At 41.0% G+C, this 19,511-nt stretch overlaps 1 protein-coding gene across 6 annotated transcripts in view; it reads right to left on the bottom strand.

Moving 5' to 3' along the window:
* Nucleotides 1-19,511, bottom strand: part of LOC133407804 (glutamate receptor 3) — a 122,198-nt gene that overhangs the window by 40,004 nt on the left and 62,683 nt on the right. For all 6 annotated transcript variants that reach the window (XR_009769214.1, XM_061686057.1, XM_061686058.1 and 3 more), the window contains exon 4: nucleotides 14,655-14,842. Coding sequence is in view for 5 of the 6 variants with exons in the window: in XM_061686057.1 (XP_061542041.1) it covers nucleotides 14,655-14,842 (188 nt within the window). In the remaining variant the exon portion in view is untranslated. The remainder of the gene's footprint in view (nucleotides 1-14,654; nucleotides 14,843-19,511) is intronic.

Genomic DNA, 19,511 nt, shown 5'->3' with positions numbered 1-19,511 from the left:
ACACCTTTATTTGTAGCACAGATGAGAGAGGAGTGTTCATCCACAACTTTATGTGATAATTGTAGTTTTATAAAACATGATACAAGAGACTCATACACACTCATAGATACTCATACTCAAACCCATACACAGAAACAATCATCCATGTGATGATGAAACATGATTTGGTCAAGTATAAAAAGCATGAGGCGGCACGATGACCGACTGGTTAGAGCGTCAGCCTCACAGTTCTGAGGACCCGGGTTCAATTCCTGGCCCCGCCTGTGTGGAGTTTGCATGTTCTCCCCGTCCGTGCCTGCGTGGGTTTTCTCCGGGCACTCCGGTTTCCTCCCACATCCCAAAAACATGCATGAATTGGAGACTCTAAATTGCCCGTAGGCATGACTGTGAGTGCGAATGGTTGTTTGTTCCTATGTGCCCTGCGATTGGCTGGCAACCAGTTCAGGGTGTACCCCGCCTCCTGCCCGATGACAGCTGGCATTGGCTCCAGCACGCCCGCGACCCTAGTGAGGAGAAGCGCCTCAGAAAATGAATGAATGAATGAATAAAAAGCATGATTGCTTTCAGTTTGTAATTCTGTTGTCATTTTAGCACTAATTTGGAAACCTAACCCTTCTGTGTAAGCTGTACCATGATTACTATCAATGTCTGGACTAAGAGGAACAAAATATGATAATCATCGTCCTAACATTTGAAACACCATGGAAAATGTATTAAGATTTAATATGATAACTGTATCAAAATATCAAATGCTCAGTTTTGATTAACATTGTCAGAGAGGTATCGATTTCGTGGTTGTAATTCAAAGTGGTGTGGAACTGCACTGTATCATACTGAGAGCTGTTTCTAATATTTTACGAGGCTATTTTACAAAGCTAAACAAAGTACAATCAACAATGTACATCCCAAACATACACACACGCCTGCAGTGTTAACGACGTTAATGAAGATAACAATTTGTAAACAGTGCAAGGTGTTTTTTTTTTTATTAGCTTCTAACATAAAATACTAAGATGATACAGTGGAATAAGACATTAACAAGTAAAGATATGCCTCTAAAGTCGCACAAAAACTGCAACTGTGCATGACGCTGTGAAGCTTTGCCTGCACGGTTTATTTACTTTTATAAGGGGTACAGTTTGATGGCTTCAAATTTCTATTGTCTACATTTTTTTCCAATGTGGAAGTTGACAGAAATGTGATCTTACAGTTTCCACTTTATCCAGCGGGGCAATTGTCTGCACTTTGCTGTTGAGATCTCATTGCATTACACTTCACACAGGACGAATTGGAGATTTGAAAGCTTCGGTCCACTTGTTCAGTGTCCCCCAGTGAAAGTATTTTTGATGGAGCACACTTTGGCTAACAGCCACTGGCAATAGGGTGATATGCTTCCCTGCGCATTAGGCAGGGCTGGGCTGGTTACTTGTAAAATGTATTCTGATTAGGGCTGCCTCTTTTGTTTGTGGCTGTAAATCGGATATGTATCTGACGCAATTGCAGTATGGACGCTCAGGTTGCCCTCATCCGACCTCTACGTCTTAAAAAGGCTACAACACAGAAACCTGCGAAAAACAATGGGAGACAAAGGAGCAGAAAACAGTCAGTGGCAAAAAGTCGATGCTTTAGAACTGATTTTTACTGTACATGGGGGACGGTTCATCGCCAGATGACCAGCTCAAGCACAAAATCTGTGAAACTGCCACAAATAGGTAAGGAGGAGGGGGCATATTTACCTCCATAAACACAACGTGTTGTGTTTTTTTTGCTTGCAAAACATGGCATTGTGTTTTGTGCGCATGCGTATCACTTACAGAGATTTAAATTACTTTTGGATAATTCCAATACCAAATATGCCATCCATCCATCCATCCATTTTCTGAGCCGCTTCTCCTCACTAAGGTCGCGGGCGTGCTGGAGCCTATCCCAGCTATCATCGGGCAGGAGGCGGGGTACACCCTGAACTGGTTGCCAGCCAATCACAGTGTGTATATATATATATATATATATATATATATATATATATATATATATTTTTTTTTTAAATAAGCAATTGTCTAGTCATTTCTGTCTGCTCAAACATATACACACACACCTCCTCCCACCCCTGTGTTTATGATAGGATGATAATGTTAAGTGTTTCGCAACCTTTGTTTTTTTTATTCCCAGTGACACGTTTAGCAACTTATATTGGGAATATGGTGTTTAAACAGTAAAGCTGTGGGTGATTTGTGACGGGAAGTGAAGACTTTCACGAATAAAAGCCTTTTCACACGGTACTTGTTTTTTGTTGGTGTTCACCGTGGGGCAACGCGCAAGTACGACAGCGCCCCTGTGCAACCTTGCTCATATTTGGAAGTGCTTACGTAGCAGCCAACCAGGAAGTGACAGGGTTTTTCCTGCTTGTTGGGCTAATGCTGTTAGCACTCTGAAATCGCTCTGCCGGCCCCTTTCCTATTGGATACAAATTCTGACGTCAAGGCAACGCCGCTCTCAAATTTAACATTTTTCAATTTGAGGACATGTTGCGCTGCTGTTGGTCTTTTCTTGTCAACATAACTTTAGAGCTAATGTGAGATTCCGTAACTCAAATGGCAGAATTGATTACCCGGCTTACTCATAATATGCGAGTGGAGTCATGGTGGCCTGTTGAGCTATATTGTAACAACGTATCCACGCACTCCTGTCTTTTGACAAGGTTGTGCTTGCTATGAAGAAAGCCGACAGCTCAAGTCAACAATCGGCTTTTTCCTACATTAAAATTGCAATTCTGCAAAATAATTTTAAATACAACTGTGATATGATTATATATTTTTTCTGTGACTACAGTGGAATAAGGAAGAGCTGGATCAAGTGGCTGAGGAGAAGGAAGTCTGGGCGTCCCTGATAAAGTTACTGCGCCTGGGACCCGACCTTGGAGAAGCGGTAGAAAATGGATGCATGGATGGATGGATATAACGGAATACAGTTACCTTTTTTTTTTAAATAACCTAATTATGCATAATTATGTTATATGTATTCTGATACTCTCCAAACTTGGCATAAGGACATACAATATGCCCATGAGTCATTCAATATTCAAGAGTCATTCAATATGCCTGTCATGTGCTGGCTGTGCTCCAACTGCTGAACATTTCCAAACACCTGATTCATATTCGGCAGATTGTCATTGCTGAGATATGAGATCAATTTGAGACTTGATACCTCAAGGCAATGAAAATAATGAGACACCCTCGTGAGCACAGGCTTTTTATGTGAGGCTTTTTGAAACTGAAAGGTGTCCTTCTCTCAGAGTGATTTTTCCTTAAGTCATAAGCAAAAACATGCTCCACTTTGGAGAAGTTAGTGTCACAACACTGCATCCTTGAGACATGCATAAATTGTCAGCAATTGCCAGCAGGTCTTTTTCTCTTTGATAACGCCATATAATGCTATCTAATTCTATACATCATAGAAGTTGGTAAAAGGCCACAGTCAAGATTGGTGCCAGGAATTTGAACATTTTTGGGCAGAAAGTTGAGCTATGTTTCTTTCAGGCATTCTGCTTGGCAACTTGTATGCATGCCAAACTGCAGCTACACTTGTAGGCAAACAATTCCTTTCCCCTACAGATGTGTATTTGACCAAAAGTCTTTCTTATGTAATTACTATTTTTAAAATATAACATTTTAAAGGATAGCGTAATCTATTTATGAATTTTTTGAGCTCTTGTTTTCATTTGCTATAATTACGAGGTGCATGTTCTCCCCATGCCTGCGTGGGTTTTCTCCAGGTACTCTGGTTTCCTCCGATAATTCCAAAAACATGCATGGTAGGTTAAATGAAGTCTCTAAACTATCCGTAGGTGTGAATATGAGTGTGAATGGTTTGTCTATATGTGCCCTGCGATTGGCTTGCGACCAGTTTATGGTGTACACTGCCTCTCGCCCAAAGTCAGCTGAGATAGGCACCACCACACCTGTGACCCTTGGGAGGATAGGCGGTTCAGAAAATAAATGGATGGATAATTACGAGGATGTAGCTCAACTTCAACTTTTAAGTATCAAAACGCATGCTGGGAGTTTATTTTCGCTTTGATATTGACATGAAGTTCCTTTTGCCTGCAATCCTATAGTTGTATCCCACTTTTCTGCTGTTACCATCAAAAAATGTCACTAACCTTTTAGGATCTTTTGTAATTCAGACAATACAGTATACTCAGTGGCCACTATATTAGGTACACATGTAAATTCTTATAAGAGGAAATAAAAGAGCAAAAAGTCTGCCTTTACAAAGATAACCTGACCTCGCCTCAGACCGCCTGACTGTAGTGATAGTCCTGTAGGTGATGTTAATGCACTTCACAGAGGGCCTGATTAACTAAAGCTTTGCACATGCAAAAACAGGCATAAACTTGATTGTGCACGAAAACAGATAAACAGATGTGGCTGCTGATCAACTAACCCGGTCGCAAACAGCATTGCGTGTGCAAAATGTGCTAAATTGCAGTCCAGTTCATTTTGTGGCAGGAGTAAATGCAAATAGATAAATTTTGTACGTGCAATGTGATTTATCAAACTTGAGACAAACTGTGTTAGCTTATTTTGTGTCTTTAAATAATACATCTAAAACAGCAGGCAGTGGCGGTTTTTGATATGGGTAACAGGGGTAGTCACCCAAGGGCGGCATTCTCTGGGTCCCCCATCACTTCAAACTTAATTTTGCACTTGCAATGACCAAAACCCTCTTTTACAAACGGTATACATGTTGGGATGTTTCGTGTGCAAACACTTTCATTACAGAGATGAAATGCTGGGCTGTGGTCCTCCTTGCCTACAACTCCCTTACAAAGTGACCTTACAGATACAAACGGCTTGGTCTTCCCAGGAGAACTCACTGTTTGTCTGAAGCAAAAAAATTAAAAATAAACAGATTAATGTGCTGATGTAGTTTGCGTGGAAGAGTTCAACTATTAACGCCTGTCTCCAATATCCACTGTTTAATTTTGCAACCCTTTGTATACCTGTTGCCAACAATTTGCACAGTCTGTTAGACTGCATGGACATTAGCGCCTGCTATTTGGTTCCTTAGCACATCTGTCCCAAAGCGGGTGCCGATTGCCACAAACTAAAATGTTTTTTCACCACAGCTTCTTCTGCTGGAGTTGGTAGGTCACTGCCACATTTGGTCCAATGCAAGTGTACTATAACTGTGAAAAACGAAGTTCCTGCGTCTGCATTCTATCGAGATCATCACTGAAATGTAATGGGTTCCTTTTGCCACACACCACCTCTGCAACATTCTCTGGGAATAGTTTATGGATATTTTGCTTAATCCTACTAACGACTAACCAATCAAAAAATAGCTATCAATACATAACCTTTCACCTTGCATTTATGTATAGCTCTACATGATTTATTTTTGGTAGATGTAGTTTAGCTACATGAGGGGGTCATGAGAAAAATAAACTTGCATAATGAAAGAGCCTGGTTGGCTTCTTTGTTTTTTGATTCTCTCCCAGGATGCTGTTTCTACTATAAACACATTTTCTTTTCAATCTCATGAATTAAAATTAAACCTAAATATTTAAGACTGTATGAATTGCCCAAGTTTGTTATCTATGTAGAGAGAGGGACAGCTAACTCTCTCCGTGGGAAAACATTATGACTGCATTTAATGCCTCTGCGGGCATGAGAAGTGATGTTGAAACAAATCCCCAGATACACCTCTCAAATTTTTTTTCTTTTTCTATGAATCCTTCTCACTTTCTGCATGAAAATGTAGTTTTGGCAGAGTGAGCTCATTCCCTTCCAGTCTTTGAACAGCTTGTGCGCCCTGGGCCTGTCCCAGACGCTTCATTTAAATTTATTTATTTATTTGTCTCTCCCCCTCGCTTGTCTCTCTTTACATTGGCGATGAGCAGGCTGTTGCCTCTGAGCAAACTCCAGTGAAGAAATCCCAGGAGGAAAGTGGGCCAGGAAGGCGCATAAGAGATAGGAGGCTATATGTGTGCAATCTCATAGATGTATCAGATTACTCATGAGTTTATGTATGGTCGAACACTTTACTCACAAAAAAATCTATTACTTCGATCAGAGTAGCAAGGCCGCAGATGCTCAAACATGTGTGCAATAAAAAATGTGAAAAAAAAAAAAAGACTCAGGAAAGCACAGCCATTGCATTAATTTCTCTGCAGTGTAGTGTATTGATGGGAAAAGTCTGGTGATAAATACAAAGTGGTTGTTAAACAATAAAATTATAATAGCCCGGATAGCCTCCCACTCAGCATCTCAAAATTCATGAGTTGCAACTTTATTTTCAAAAACAAAATTGTGCCTGATCCGACATTATGCAAATATGTCTTTCGGTTGGTCTATGTCATTTCAAGCGATAAATAAAGCTAATACATGTGTCTGCTTACCACTGAGCATGCAACAGCACATCCATTTGATGTGCATAGGTTCAAATTTGGTTTTCATTGCTGTTATTTTTGCAAATACATACACAGTATTTATATATAATAAATATAAAACAATGTCCTTTCTGTATAAAGGGAAAAAAAAAATTGAATACACCGATGCAACATAACAAGCAAATATTTGCAAACAACACCACAGTCATCGGTCTCATCAAAGATGGTGACGAGTCTGCATATTGACAGGAAGTGGAGCGGCTGTGGCTCTAGTGCAGACGACACAACCTGGAGCTGAACACACTCAAGACTGTGGAGATGATCGTGGACTTCAGGAAGCATCCTTCGCCACAGCTGCCCATCACCCTGTACAAATGCTCTGTGTCAACCGTCGAGTCCTTCAAGTTCCTGGGAATTACAGTCTCTCAGGACCTGAAGTGGGAGGCCAACATCAACTCCTTCCTCAAAAAGGCCCAGCAGAGGATGTACTTCCTGCGGCTTTTGAGGAAGCACGGCCTGGCCTGTCACAGTAGCTGTTGAGGCAGTTCTACACAACAGTCACCAAATCAGTCCTGTGTGCATCCATGACAGTTTGGTTCGGTGCTGCTTCAAAGAAGGACAAAATCAGACTGCAACGGACATTTAGGAATACCGAAAAGATTAGCGGTATCCCTCTACCCACTCTTGAGGACTTGAATGCGGCAAAGAACTAAGACAAGGGCAGGCAAAATTCTCTGGGAGCTACTGCATCCTGGACACCACCTTTTCCAGCTCATTCCCTCAGGTAGCCGCTATCGAACAATGTACACTAAAACCAGCACACATTCCAACAGCTTCTTCCCTCTCTCCATTAACTTAAATAGTTGACTTACAAATCCATTGTGACATATTGTCATTTTTTGCCAATTTTGCACATCTCAATTGGATCATTATTACATTACACTATTACTGTACTCATTGTAGTAGCTTTGTCACTGCGTTATTTGCATAACTGTTGTTGATTACTGCCGTAGACTTACATCCTTGAGGACTCGCTGCAATTTTTGCACAATTGTTCTAATATTACATTACTAATCACTTTAAATCACTTCAAATTGCTTGATGCATCGGCATCATTTGCACAGTTTTCATCGTATCAGCATTACCACAACATTACATTCATTGCTGAATGGCTCTCCATAATTGTGTTTTTTTATTTCTTAAATGTATATTTTGTCATTGTGGCTGTTTGTTGTCGTACTAGACTGGCTCCAACTATCCATCCATCTATCCATCCATCCATTTTCTGTGCCGCTTCTCCTCACTAGGTTCGCGGGCATGCTGGAGCATATCCCAGCTATCATCGGGCAGGAGGCGGGGTACACCCTGAACTGGTTGCCAGTCAATTCAATCCCCTGTGTGGAATTTGCATGTTCTCCCCGTGCCTGCGTGGGTTTTCTCTGGCCCCCCGGTTTCCTCCCACATCCCAAAAACATGCATGGTAGGTTAATTGACAACTCTAAATTGCCCGTAGGTGTGAATGTGAGTGTGAATGGTTGTTTGTTTGTATGTGCCCTGCGATTGGCTGGCAACCAGTTCAGGGTGTACCCCGCCTCCAGCCCGATGATAGCTGGGATAGGCTCCAGCACGCCCGCGACCCTAGTGAGGAGAAGCGGCACAGAAAATGGATGGATGGATGGATATATATATATATTTTATAGTGGTGTTGAACTGCTCTGCACAACACTGAGTGGTGTTCTGTGCTGTCATACTGTAGAAGAAACAAAGTAGAAGTACCTCCAAGTATGATGCACTTGCAGAGAACAACCATAATAATACATATCCATCCATCCATCCATCCATCCATCCTCAACACCGATTATCCCGTTCAAGGTCACGGGAGCCTATACCAGCTGACTTCGTGCGAAAGTCGAACTCCACCCTGTGTGTGTGTGTGTGTGTGTGTGTGTGTGTGTGTGTATGTATATATATATATATATATATATATATATATATATATATATATATATATATATATATATATATATATATATATATAGGACAATCATGAGTTGATACAGCTAGCTGCGGGTAGAAGCAGAAAGTTTATGTAATGGTATAAGTAACTGTCACATTGGGAGCTATTTCCCACATAGCAGACGGCCAGTCCTGGTTTTAAATGTGCACACTTATGTGCCTCAGTAGGGGGCATTCAGCAGAGAGAAGTACACCAAACCTGCCTCAATGCCATTGATTCATCTGCACTGGTGGATTATTTCAATTAGGCCAGGACCAAAAAAAAAAGGTTTCATGCTGAGGTTATCACTGATAAAAATGGGGCAAACTACGTTCACTGCTGTTACTGTCACTGAACTGAAAAAAAGGTTTAGCCAGTATGATGTATAATGCTGGTGAAGTGGAAAATATGTCTAAAAGCGGGCAAAAAACAAAACAAAAACAAAAAACAAGGAAACAGTGGGAACAAAGTCATCGTTTTGGACAAGCAGTCTTATTATTGAAACAATTAAAGAAGCAAACAATGCATCTTCAGTAGAGACAAAAACACCAAATGAATGTTCAAAACTATGAATCTGGCTTGAAATAAGACTCATGCATAACAAGTGAAGTTAAAAGTCATTGAGGGGATTTGGTGAAACACGGAGACACCAATTTTCATATGAATGTTAACAAGCAGCCTAATTTGTTAATTGCCTTCTAAGCAGAGGCAACAGCAACACTCGGGTGCATAGTGGTGTGATGCAAGATGGTGTTTCAACTAATATGAGGAGTAGTGGAATAAAATGACAGTGATTTTGGGTTTTGATTTCAAGTTTTATTTTTTTCAAGGAAGAGGATTTAACTGGTGGGCTTTCCAAAATAGCTTCACACTCTCGAGTTAAAGCTCTGCTGCGGCTTAAACACCCACAATGCAGGCTTACTGCTGTGTGACCCATTCAGTTGTTAGCCATTGGTCAAATTCAAAGTGTTTTAAAAAAAAAAAATCATAATGTAGTCCCAAAACATACAGTACATGGTAAACTATAAAGACATTACTCTAAACTAACAATCTTAAATAATCCACAAAAAAGAAAACGTCATCATGCTTTATATTCTCCTTTTTTTGTCTGACCATTTGTTAATTAGAAGGCTACACACTGGTTAATGGAGAGTGATGCAAAGTTAGGAATAGTTGGATGGGAGAACAATGAATTCCTCTATCCGCATTTGTACCCAGAATTGCAGATTAGATTCCTGCTCGGTACATGGGCCACTTTCCTCAAAGGTTTTTGCGTAATCTAACTCAGCAAAACATTTCCATCCTCATGGCATCCTCACTCCACTACTCTGTTCTCAGCCATATGTCATCAGTGATGTTCAAGTCAACTGAAGTCAAATCAAGAACATTAGCACAGACCGGGTGATGGGCAAACTAAGGCCCGCGGGCCACATCTGGCCCATTGATCATTTCAATCCGGCCCATCAGAGATTGGTACAGAATTACCCAAATAATATTAAAATCATGACTGCATTCATTTGACCTTGTCCTGTAATGCCCAGTGGTTCCACCAGGTTGTCCTGTAATGCCCAGTGGTTCCACCAGGTAGCGCAGTATGTGCAGTGATACATTGGCCTGAATTTAGCTGTTCTGTTTTTACTCTACGACTGCTCTGAACCCTTCTCAACCATGAGTGAGCCAAAGAAAAGAAAAGTCAACAGTGAGTGGAGAGTGGTTAGTATAGAATGGACTACTAAATACTTTTTGACTGAAGTCCAGTCAAAGGCTATATGTCTAATTTCTTAAGAAACCATTACGGTTTTAGAGGAATATAACATCATCGTTACTTTTCTACCTAGCATGCTGATTATGCTAACAGCCAATCAACGCAGGAACTGATGGCTATGGCTCAGCGGTTAAAATCAAGCTTGCAGGCTCAGAAAAACATCTTTATCTGACAAACTGCCATCCAAGATTCAGTCACACAAGACCCTGAAACAGCGCCACAGGAGCTGCAGATGGAACTGATTGATCTCCAATGTGATACTGTCAGTTCAGCTCTCAAAGTGGATGAGTTTTATGCTTCATTAAGCACAAACAAATTTCCAAAAATCCAGAAGATGGCACAGAGGATGCTGGTGGTGTTCGGCACTACATACTCTGCGTGTGAACAGACGTTTGGTGTGATAACACCAACAAAACATCCTACAGATCCCAGCTGAGTGATGAACTCCTCAGATGTGTTCTGAGAATTGCCACAACAAAACTAACAACAGACATTGATGCACTGGCAAAAAAAAGGTGATCAACAAAACAACACTGTTCCCATTAAAAGTAAATCGAAGTATTAACGCTACAATGCCTTTTTTTTTTATATGTAAGCATCTGGTCCCGGCTTGGCCCGCCTGTCAAATTTTAAGAGTCAGCGTGGCCCCTGAGCCAAAAAGTTTGCCCACCCCTGGCCCAGACTATCTGTCCACCCCCGATGAACTGGTTACTCACGACAATAATAATCTCCATCATCTCCTCAACACGCGCCATTAAAAAACAGATCTGTAGCGTTCACCAACTCTGCACCATTTCACCCCTTCTCTGCGACAATTAAAATCCAAAGGTCGTCAACTCAAACGCCCCATAAAAAAAAATTGACTCACTATACACAAGGGCATGTACAGTGCCGTAAAATTATTGGCCCCATTTCAAATTCTTATTTTTTGCAGTTTCCCCACTTTTATGCTTAAGATCATTAAACCAATGTAAATATCAGACAAATACTGTATAACCCCGGTGAACTTAAAATGCTGTTTTTAAATGATGATTTGATTTATTAAGGAAAAAAAACTATTCAGTTACCTGGCCCTGTGTGAAAAGGTAATGTGTCCCTAAACCTAATAACTGGTTGGGTCATCCTCAGTAGCAACAAATGAAATCAAGCGTTTTGCATAACTGGCAATGAGTCTTTCACATCTCCCTGGAGATATTTTCACCCACTCTTCCTTGGAGAATTGTTTGAATTCAGCAAAAATAGTGGGTTTTCCTGTGATTAGCTGGCGACCAGATCAGGGTGTACCCCGTCTCTCGCCCGAAGATAGCCGGGATAGGCTCCAGCACACCCGCGACCCTCGTGAGGATAAGCGGTACAGAAAATGGATGGATGGATGGATGGGATGGACGGTTTTCGAGGGTTTTTAAGGTCATGCTGCTGCATTTCAATTGGATTCAAGTCTGGACTTTGAATAGGCCAATCCAAAATCATTTTTTGTTTTTTAAAGCCATTTAGGAGTTGACTTGCTGGTGGTCACAAACTGATGGCTGAACATTCTCCTTCAGGATTTTCTGTTAAAGAGCAGAATTAATTGTTCCATCAATCACATCAATTTATCCAGGTCATGAAAAAGCAAAACAGCCCAAGACCATCAAACTACCACCACCATGTTTGACTGTTCGTATGATGTTCTTTTTCTCAAATGCTGTGCTACATTTAGGTAACAGGACACACACCTTCCAAAAAGCTCAATTTTCATCTCGTCAGTCCATATAATACTCTCTCAAAAGTCTTAGGAATCATTCATGTTTTTTCTTTTTTTTTTTTCAAAAGTAAGACGAGCCTTTACGTAATTCTTGGTCAGTAGTGGTTTTCACCTTTGCACTCTGCCATGGATGGCATTTTTGCCCAGTCTCTTCCTTATTGTTGTGTTATGAACACTGATCTTAACTAGGACAAGGGAGGCCTGCAGTTCTTAAGAAGTTCTTCTGAGTTCCTTTGTGGCCTCCTGAATGAGTCATTGCTGTTCTCTTGGGGTAATCTTTGTAGGTCGGCCTGGGAAGATTCACCACTGTTCCATGTTTTCTCCATGTGAGGATAATGGCTCTCCCTATGGTTTGCTGGAATCCTAAAGCTTTAGAAATTACTTTTGTAACCGTTTCCAGACTGATAGCGGTCCATCCATCCATTTTGTGTAACGCTTATCCTCACTAGGGTAGCGGGCGTGCTGGAGCCTATCTCAGCTATCTTCGGGCAAGAGGCAGGGTACACCCTGAACTGGTCGACTGATAGTTGTCAATTACTTTATTTCTCAACTGTTCTGGAATTTCTTTGGCTCGTGATATTTTCTTGTAGCTTTTTCGGCTCTTTTGGCCGACTTGATTTTCTCGGGAACGATTCTGTTTCATTGATTTCTTTATTGAACAGGTCTGGAGGTAATCAGGCTTGCGTGTGATTTGTGAAAATTAACCAAAAATTGTGATTAGCCACAATTACTTCATGATACAGCAAGTGGGGATAATTATTTTTTCACACTGGGCCAGATAACGTAAAAAAAACAATGTCCTTAATGAATTAAATCACCATTTAAAAACAGAATTTTGAGTTCTCTTGGTATGTATTTGTTTGATATTTACCTTTGTTTGATGATCTTAAACATTTAACTGGGGAAACTATGCAAAAATATAAGAGCTTGAGAGGGCAGCCAATACTTTTTCATGGCACATTAGCAGTCATCATATTAACCACTACAAAGACTATAATTAAAGCCAAATCGAACTCCACAATCCTAATCCATAAAAGCAAAGGCAACTCCGAAGGCACTATTCTCTCTGCTTGGCAATATTTCATGCCCACCGGACTCCATTCCCTCCCACTTGTACTCATCTGTTTTCTGTAATTTTTCGATTCAAAAATCTAACAGATCCACCAGCAACTTCCTCCTTCCGCCTACTTCAGTTCATCCTCACTGCCTCACCGTGTTCTACTGGTCCACTAATTTTCAAGTTTTCCTCTGCCTTCTGCCATGGACATTTCAGAAATCAACTGTTGCTCCAAGCCTTCCGCTTGCCACACACCTCTCCAGTGGTTCATTTCTTACTGTTGGGCCGCACCCATGAAATCATTCAAATCCATCAATCACCCGTTTCTTCTGGTGTCCCCCAGGGCTCTGTCTTGGGCCCGCTCGTCTTTATCACCTACATCCTTCCTCTTGGCAATATTTTCCATAAATTCAATTTACACTTTCACTGTTACATGGTTGACAATCAGCTCTACCTCTCCACCAAACCCACTGCCACTCTTCTTCCTTCCTCCCGTCCTGAGTGCTTCTCTGAACTCAAACACTGGTTCTCATCCAACTTTCTACAACTCAACTGAAATCTTACTCAGAGGTACCAAGTCCATGCTAGCCAAAATTGACAGTTTCCCATTACACTTGATAATTCCTGTTTCCACCTCCACTGAGGTTAAGAGTCTCGGTGCAATCCCCCATAGCACACTCTCCTTCCAAGCACACATAAACAACATTACCATGTATACCTTCATCTATGAAACATAATTTAGCTCCGTCCCTCCTTGACCCCCACACTGCCGCTGTCCTTGCTCATAGCCTCGTCACTTCCCTACTGGATTACCGCAACTCTCTCCTGTTTGTCTCCCCCACAAGTCACTAAAAAACTCTTCTTCTCCAGAACTCTGCTGCCCGTATTAACACAAGACCCCCTCCACTCACCACATCACTCGAGCCCTGCAACAACTCCACTGGCTCCCTGTCCAATACCAAATCCAAAATAAATTACTGAGCTACACCTTCAAGGCCAACAATAACCTCACCCCGCCAAATCTTGCTGAGCTCCTGCATGTTACCATACCCCTTCACTCTCTCAGATCTTCGTCCTCCATCCACCTCACCGTCCCTTCAGCTGCTCTGCCCCCCGTCACCTGACCTCCGAAACACAGACTCATTAACCCTCTCCAAATCCAAACTCAAGACACACTATTCTTGTTCACTTCAACATTTATCATATCATTTGCCATTTTAATTGATGTCTTATATTCTGTTAGTTTTATTGTTTTACTTGATTTATTTTAACTATGTTTGCATGGTGACCTTGGGTGCCCTCAAAGGTGTCTATAAATAAAATGATTTTTTCTTCTTCTTCTTCTTCTTATTATTATTATTATTATTACATATTAAGCAATGAAGCGAGGAGGAATTTTACTGAGAAAAACAAGTGTGCCATCTTAGCACTAAATACTGTTAAAGTAAATCAAACAAACAAAAATAGAGCAGTTTCAATTATTTACCAAATGGCTGGGGAAGAAACACTGACGTCTTCCATAACACAACTCAATGAGTTTTATTGGCCTCCTCTTTTCATCTTTTTTTTTGGATCTATTAATTGAAACGTTTTAGCCTACACAACCCCAAAAAAGTTAGTGTCCTTTTCGAATTGGAGTAATTTTTCGCAATTTCATGTTTTAATAATACACAGCCTGCAGTGAGTATGATGAAAGCTCACCTGCTCTAATATGGTGTTGATCCTGTCCACCTCACAGTCAATCACAAAGCGCTTTTCCTGCCTCCTGTCCATCTCTTCAATGATGCGTTTGAACTCTGCTGCATCTGTGGTGCTGCTGACGGAGCGAGCGGTCACCTGCCAGTTGTTGGCCACCGCCGCCTCCATGATTGCCTGCAGTATGGAGAAGCCTGGAGAGGGAGAGATAGCCGTGACCCAGAGGATTAGACCGACTGTAAGAGTTTGCCAGAAATGAATAGCTGCTAATTTATTCCAGAGCAGTTTCCGCTTGAATCCAAAAGTCAAAGGGCATCTCATTACAATCGAAAATAGTATTCAGAAGTCCCAATAGAATATTGTATGGAGCCTTGGCTTCATGTGGCGCTGGGTATGTGTGTGCTGATCCACAATTTGCAAAGTGAAAAGGCAATATAATGAAGTGAAAGGAGGGGATTTATATCTCCATATTATTAAAAGATCAGTGGGTGATGTTATTGCACTTGGCAATCAATTGAATTATGGCATTTAGCTCAGCGACATGCTAATGTTGACACTTCCTGCTTAGTCTCTCCTTGGAGGATTGTTCTGGCTCCTATTGAGACGATGAAAGATGTATTTAAGATAGATCTTATGCAGAGAAAAATGTGTAATATTTTCATTTAACAGACTATTTAGAAAGACTATAGTCAAATCACACAGTTAGTTAGCTATACTCTACGTATTTGGACAGGGACAGATGAAATATTAAAGGCCCAACTGCTCTCCAATCTGGCTATATAGTAGAAGGAATAACATGAAATTAATGCAACTCAAGCACAGAGCTGGTATCTCATATCTCAAGTTATAGACAATGGAATGGTTTCTTGTGATGTTTCACCATTTATCATCACACTTGCATAGAATAGAATGGGTGAAAAAACATGCAGCGGTAATAAATTCTTAAATGTATTTATTAAGTGTAATGCAACTTGAAAGCAGTGGTCAAAGTTAATATCTGTCATTATTTTGTTTGTGTTGTTTTTCTGCAAGGCCTTATCTCAGTAAACAGGCAGCCAACAAATAACCTCAGAGACCACAGCAAAACAAATTTCTTCATTTCTCTGCTTTCCCCCCTTTACTTTGGAGTCCTTCTGAATGGCCAAGTAACCTTTTCTTAAGAAGCAGCGTTTGTAAGCACTGAGACAGTTGCACAGTGTGTGTCTGACCTTCTGATGTGCCTCCTGCACTGCAGCAAATAGTCACATCCTCAGCACATGACCTTTTGGTTAGAAAAGCCAAGACCGACTCAGAGTGTGTCATCTGTCCCAAAGAGCAAGGGTGCTCTCTCTGCAGACATCCGCCTGTCAGGGCTCAAGGTTATCTGGCAACTGGTTGCGTACATGGAGCACATTTGTTTTGTATTTACAGTATTTTGTTTTTTTAGGGTGGGGGCATGCACAGGTATGCTTGTAGTAGTCTGCAATTCCTCCGTCACAGCAACTGTTAAACAATGGAGTGGAAGAGCTTGCTCTTACAAGCATTTGGTTGTTATTTCGTTACCACTTTATAATAATTCAATTCAATTCAATTGTATTTCATGAGTGGCAAATTACAACAGAAGTTATCTCAAGGAACTTTACATATGGAGCATGTCTAGAACGACTCTACATTAAGAGAACAACTGAACACTGCAACCACTAGTCGACGGAGGCAAGGAAAAACTCCTTCAGGGAAAACAAAATCTGATCCATGACGTAGTGCGGCGTGGCCATTTGCCCCGACTGGTTGGGTTTAGAGAGTAATGTAGAGTAGAGTTGTGTAGTGTATAATACGTTTATTTATGTCATCAACAGTTTGGGACGACTGTGACCTAGGGGTTGTGTAATACAGTACTGCACATATTTTCAGTAGTTAGGTGCTGGTAAGTTTGGAGGTCAAAAAGGCATAAAAAAGTTTTCTTTTCAAAGACGAGATAGCTCCCCCATCCAACACTGCAGTGTGCTGTTATGTTCAGTGTCAACTCCGTTTTGAGTTTTAACACACTTCCCATATTGTCACTATGCGTTTTACATGCCGTTCTGATGTTAGTATGCCACCTTACACCAATCGTGTGTGTATAGTGCATAGAAAAAAAACAAACAAATGAGATACTGTGTTTGCACAAGTGTGCATGTCATCTTTGAAGTGGGAATTTTGCTGCGTTCAGAATTATCCAATCACATTCAAGCTCTTGTTAAATGGCAGTCAGCCCACAACTACCCCCATTTTAAGCGCCTCTGATTAACCCAAAATAAAGTTCAGCTGTTCTAGTCGGCTTTGCGGTAATATTTTCAGTGGGTACGGAAAGTATTCAGACCCACTTAAACTTTTCACTCTTTGTTATATTGCAGCCATTAAAAAACTAAAATCATTTAAGTTAATTTTTCTCCTCATTAATGTCCACACAGCACCCCTTAGTGACAGAAAAAAACTGAATTGTTTAAATTTTTGCAGATTTATTAAAAAGGAAAAACTGAAATATCACACAGCCATAAGTATTCAGGGCCGAAGGTTCACCTTCCAGCAAGTCAATGACCCTAAGCACGCAGCTAAAATAACGGAGTGACTTCAGAACAACTCCGTGACTGTTCTTGAATGGCCCAGCCAGAGGTCTGACCTCAACCCAATTGACCATCTCTGGAGAGACCTGAAAATGGCAGTCCACCAACGTTCACCATCCAACCTGATAGAGCTAGAGCCCCTTCAGTGTTGCCGTTGGCCTCTTGGCTACCTTCCTTACTAGTTTTCTTCTCATCTTTTCAGCAATTTTGGAAAGACATCCAGGTCTTGGTAATGTCATGGAATATTTTCTCCACTTGATGATGATGGTCTTCACTGTGTTCCCATGGTATATGGGCCTTATGCGGAATGTCACATGACTCAACCGGAAAATAGGTTGGCAGACTTCCTGTGTGTGAACCAGGCTAATGACATGATGTTTGAACGCGAACTTGCTAGAATATTGTTTTCTTTATCACTCACGTCTTCAGACAAAGCTTAAATTACATGTATCTCCTTTATTTAATATGATGTATGTAAAGATGAACAAAGCCTAAACATCAGATATGGTCATCTTTGGTAGCTTTTGAAGACATCTTATGTAAAGCAAAATGCATTGTAGACTGGAATGTTTCACCAGGTGCTTTGTCCTGGTTTCCTGCCAGTGACCTCAAACGGAAGGAAGTGCTTTGTCCTGTTTTGCCGAATCCAGCGGTTGGTTGAGCATAACCTCTATAAAATGCCTTAGAAACGTTGGGGACCCTTCTCCTGATGGATACCTTTGAACAACGACAGACCTCTGCTGCTGTGGAAGCTCTTTGCAAACCATGGCTACTACAACATCCATCTATCCATTAATTTTCTGAGCCGCTTCTCCTCATTAGGGTCGCGCTCTTGCTGGCACCTATCCCAGCTATCATCGGGCAGGATAGTTCAGGTACACCCTGAACTGGTTGCCAGCCAATCGCAGGGCACATACAAATAAACAACCATTCGCACTCACATTCACACCTACGGGCAATTTAGAGTTGTCAATTAACCTACCATGTATGTTTTTGGGATGTGGGAGGAAACCGGAGTGCCCGGAGAAAACCCACGCAGGCACGGGTAGAACATGCAAACTCCACACAGGAGTTTGTGAGGCAGACGCTCTAACCAGTCGCCCACCGTGCCACCGCTACTACAACAGTTTAATTTTATTTGAGGTGAATCAGAGGCACTTTTAATGGAGGTAGGTGTGTGTTGCCTGAACCATTTTACATGAGTTTGAATGGGATTGGTTTATTATGAACACGGCCACATCCCCAATAATAAGATTACATTAGCAACCACAATATATCAGTTTAGTTAAAAAAAATAATTGAGTTGTGCAGGTTATAGGTTGCATTAATGGTGGAAATTTTTTTGAAATCATTTATCTTGGTCTCATATTTTATAGCACAAAAAACTGCCGTTTGAACAGGGGTGTGTAAACTTTTTATATCAACTGTAGATGGGGTGGACTTTTATAACACAAACGCCAAAATTTTGTCCAGGAAAAAAGTCAGACTGTGAAATGAAATTGTGTGACGCTTTTCTGAAGTGTCACCTTTTTCAATGAGCACAGAGGCAGCAGCAGCAACAGTCGCTCATGTGCTACCTTTCCTCCAATCTGTGGTACCTAGAGCCAAAGTTGCAAAGTGACGATTTGAATAACACGGATGCATTATTCATTTTCGCAGTGGCAAATGCTCAGTACCTCACCAACCTTGAGCCAGCTGGATAACATGGCAGGCTTCCCAGCAATAAAAGCTCCTCACATTAAGAGATGCCATGCAGTTTAACTGGGTTAAAATGCTCTCTGGTGGGTTGGAATCCATTGAGTGGATGGCTGGTAAAAGCAAAAAGATCAATGGACCATTTTCTTCCTAATAATCACAGTGTATGACTTGATAATCAAAATAAAGTACGCATGAAAAAGCATCACAACAGAGTATTGGGTATGGGTATTTGTAAGCTTTTCCTTTACTTTTCTCCTGCATTGTGTTCTTACACTGATTTCTATATACTGCCTCTTTTAAGAGAAGAGAAATCCTGTAGCGTGTAAATTTCAAAATCTTGGATGTGAAAGAAAACCACAAATATGCAAACTATCATGAGTAAAGGATTCTTATCAATCACATAAGAATCACACAAACCATTTATTTTGAAATTGCTGATATTTTCCTCTCTACCTGCCTGTGGCAAGCCCCAAACCCTGTGCATGGGAACAATTGGATTCATTGAAGATTCAACGAAGATTCCATGCTTGCCTGCTTTTACATTTGTATGGAAATTAGCAGATGGGATCTGGTTAGAGGTAAA

The sequence above is a fragment of the Phycodurus eques genome, chromosome 9 (assembly GCF_024500275.1).
Source record: "Phycodurus eques isolate BA_2022a chromosome 9, UOR_Pequ_1.1, whole genome shotgun sequence".
Classification (NCBI taxonomy): Eukaryota; Metazoa; Chordata; class Actinopteri; order Syngnathiformes; family Syngnathidae; genus Phycodurus; species Phycodurus eques.
The sequence above is the reverse complement of the archived record's forward strand: the minus strand, read 5'-3'. Positions and strand labels throughout refer to the sequence as shown.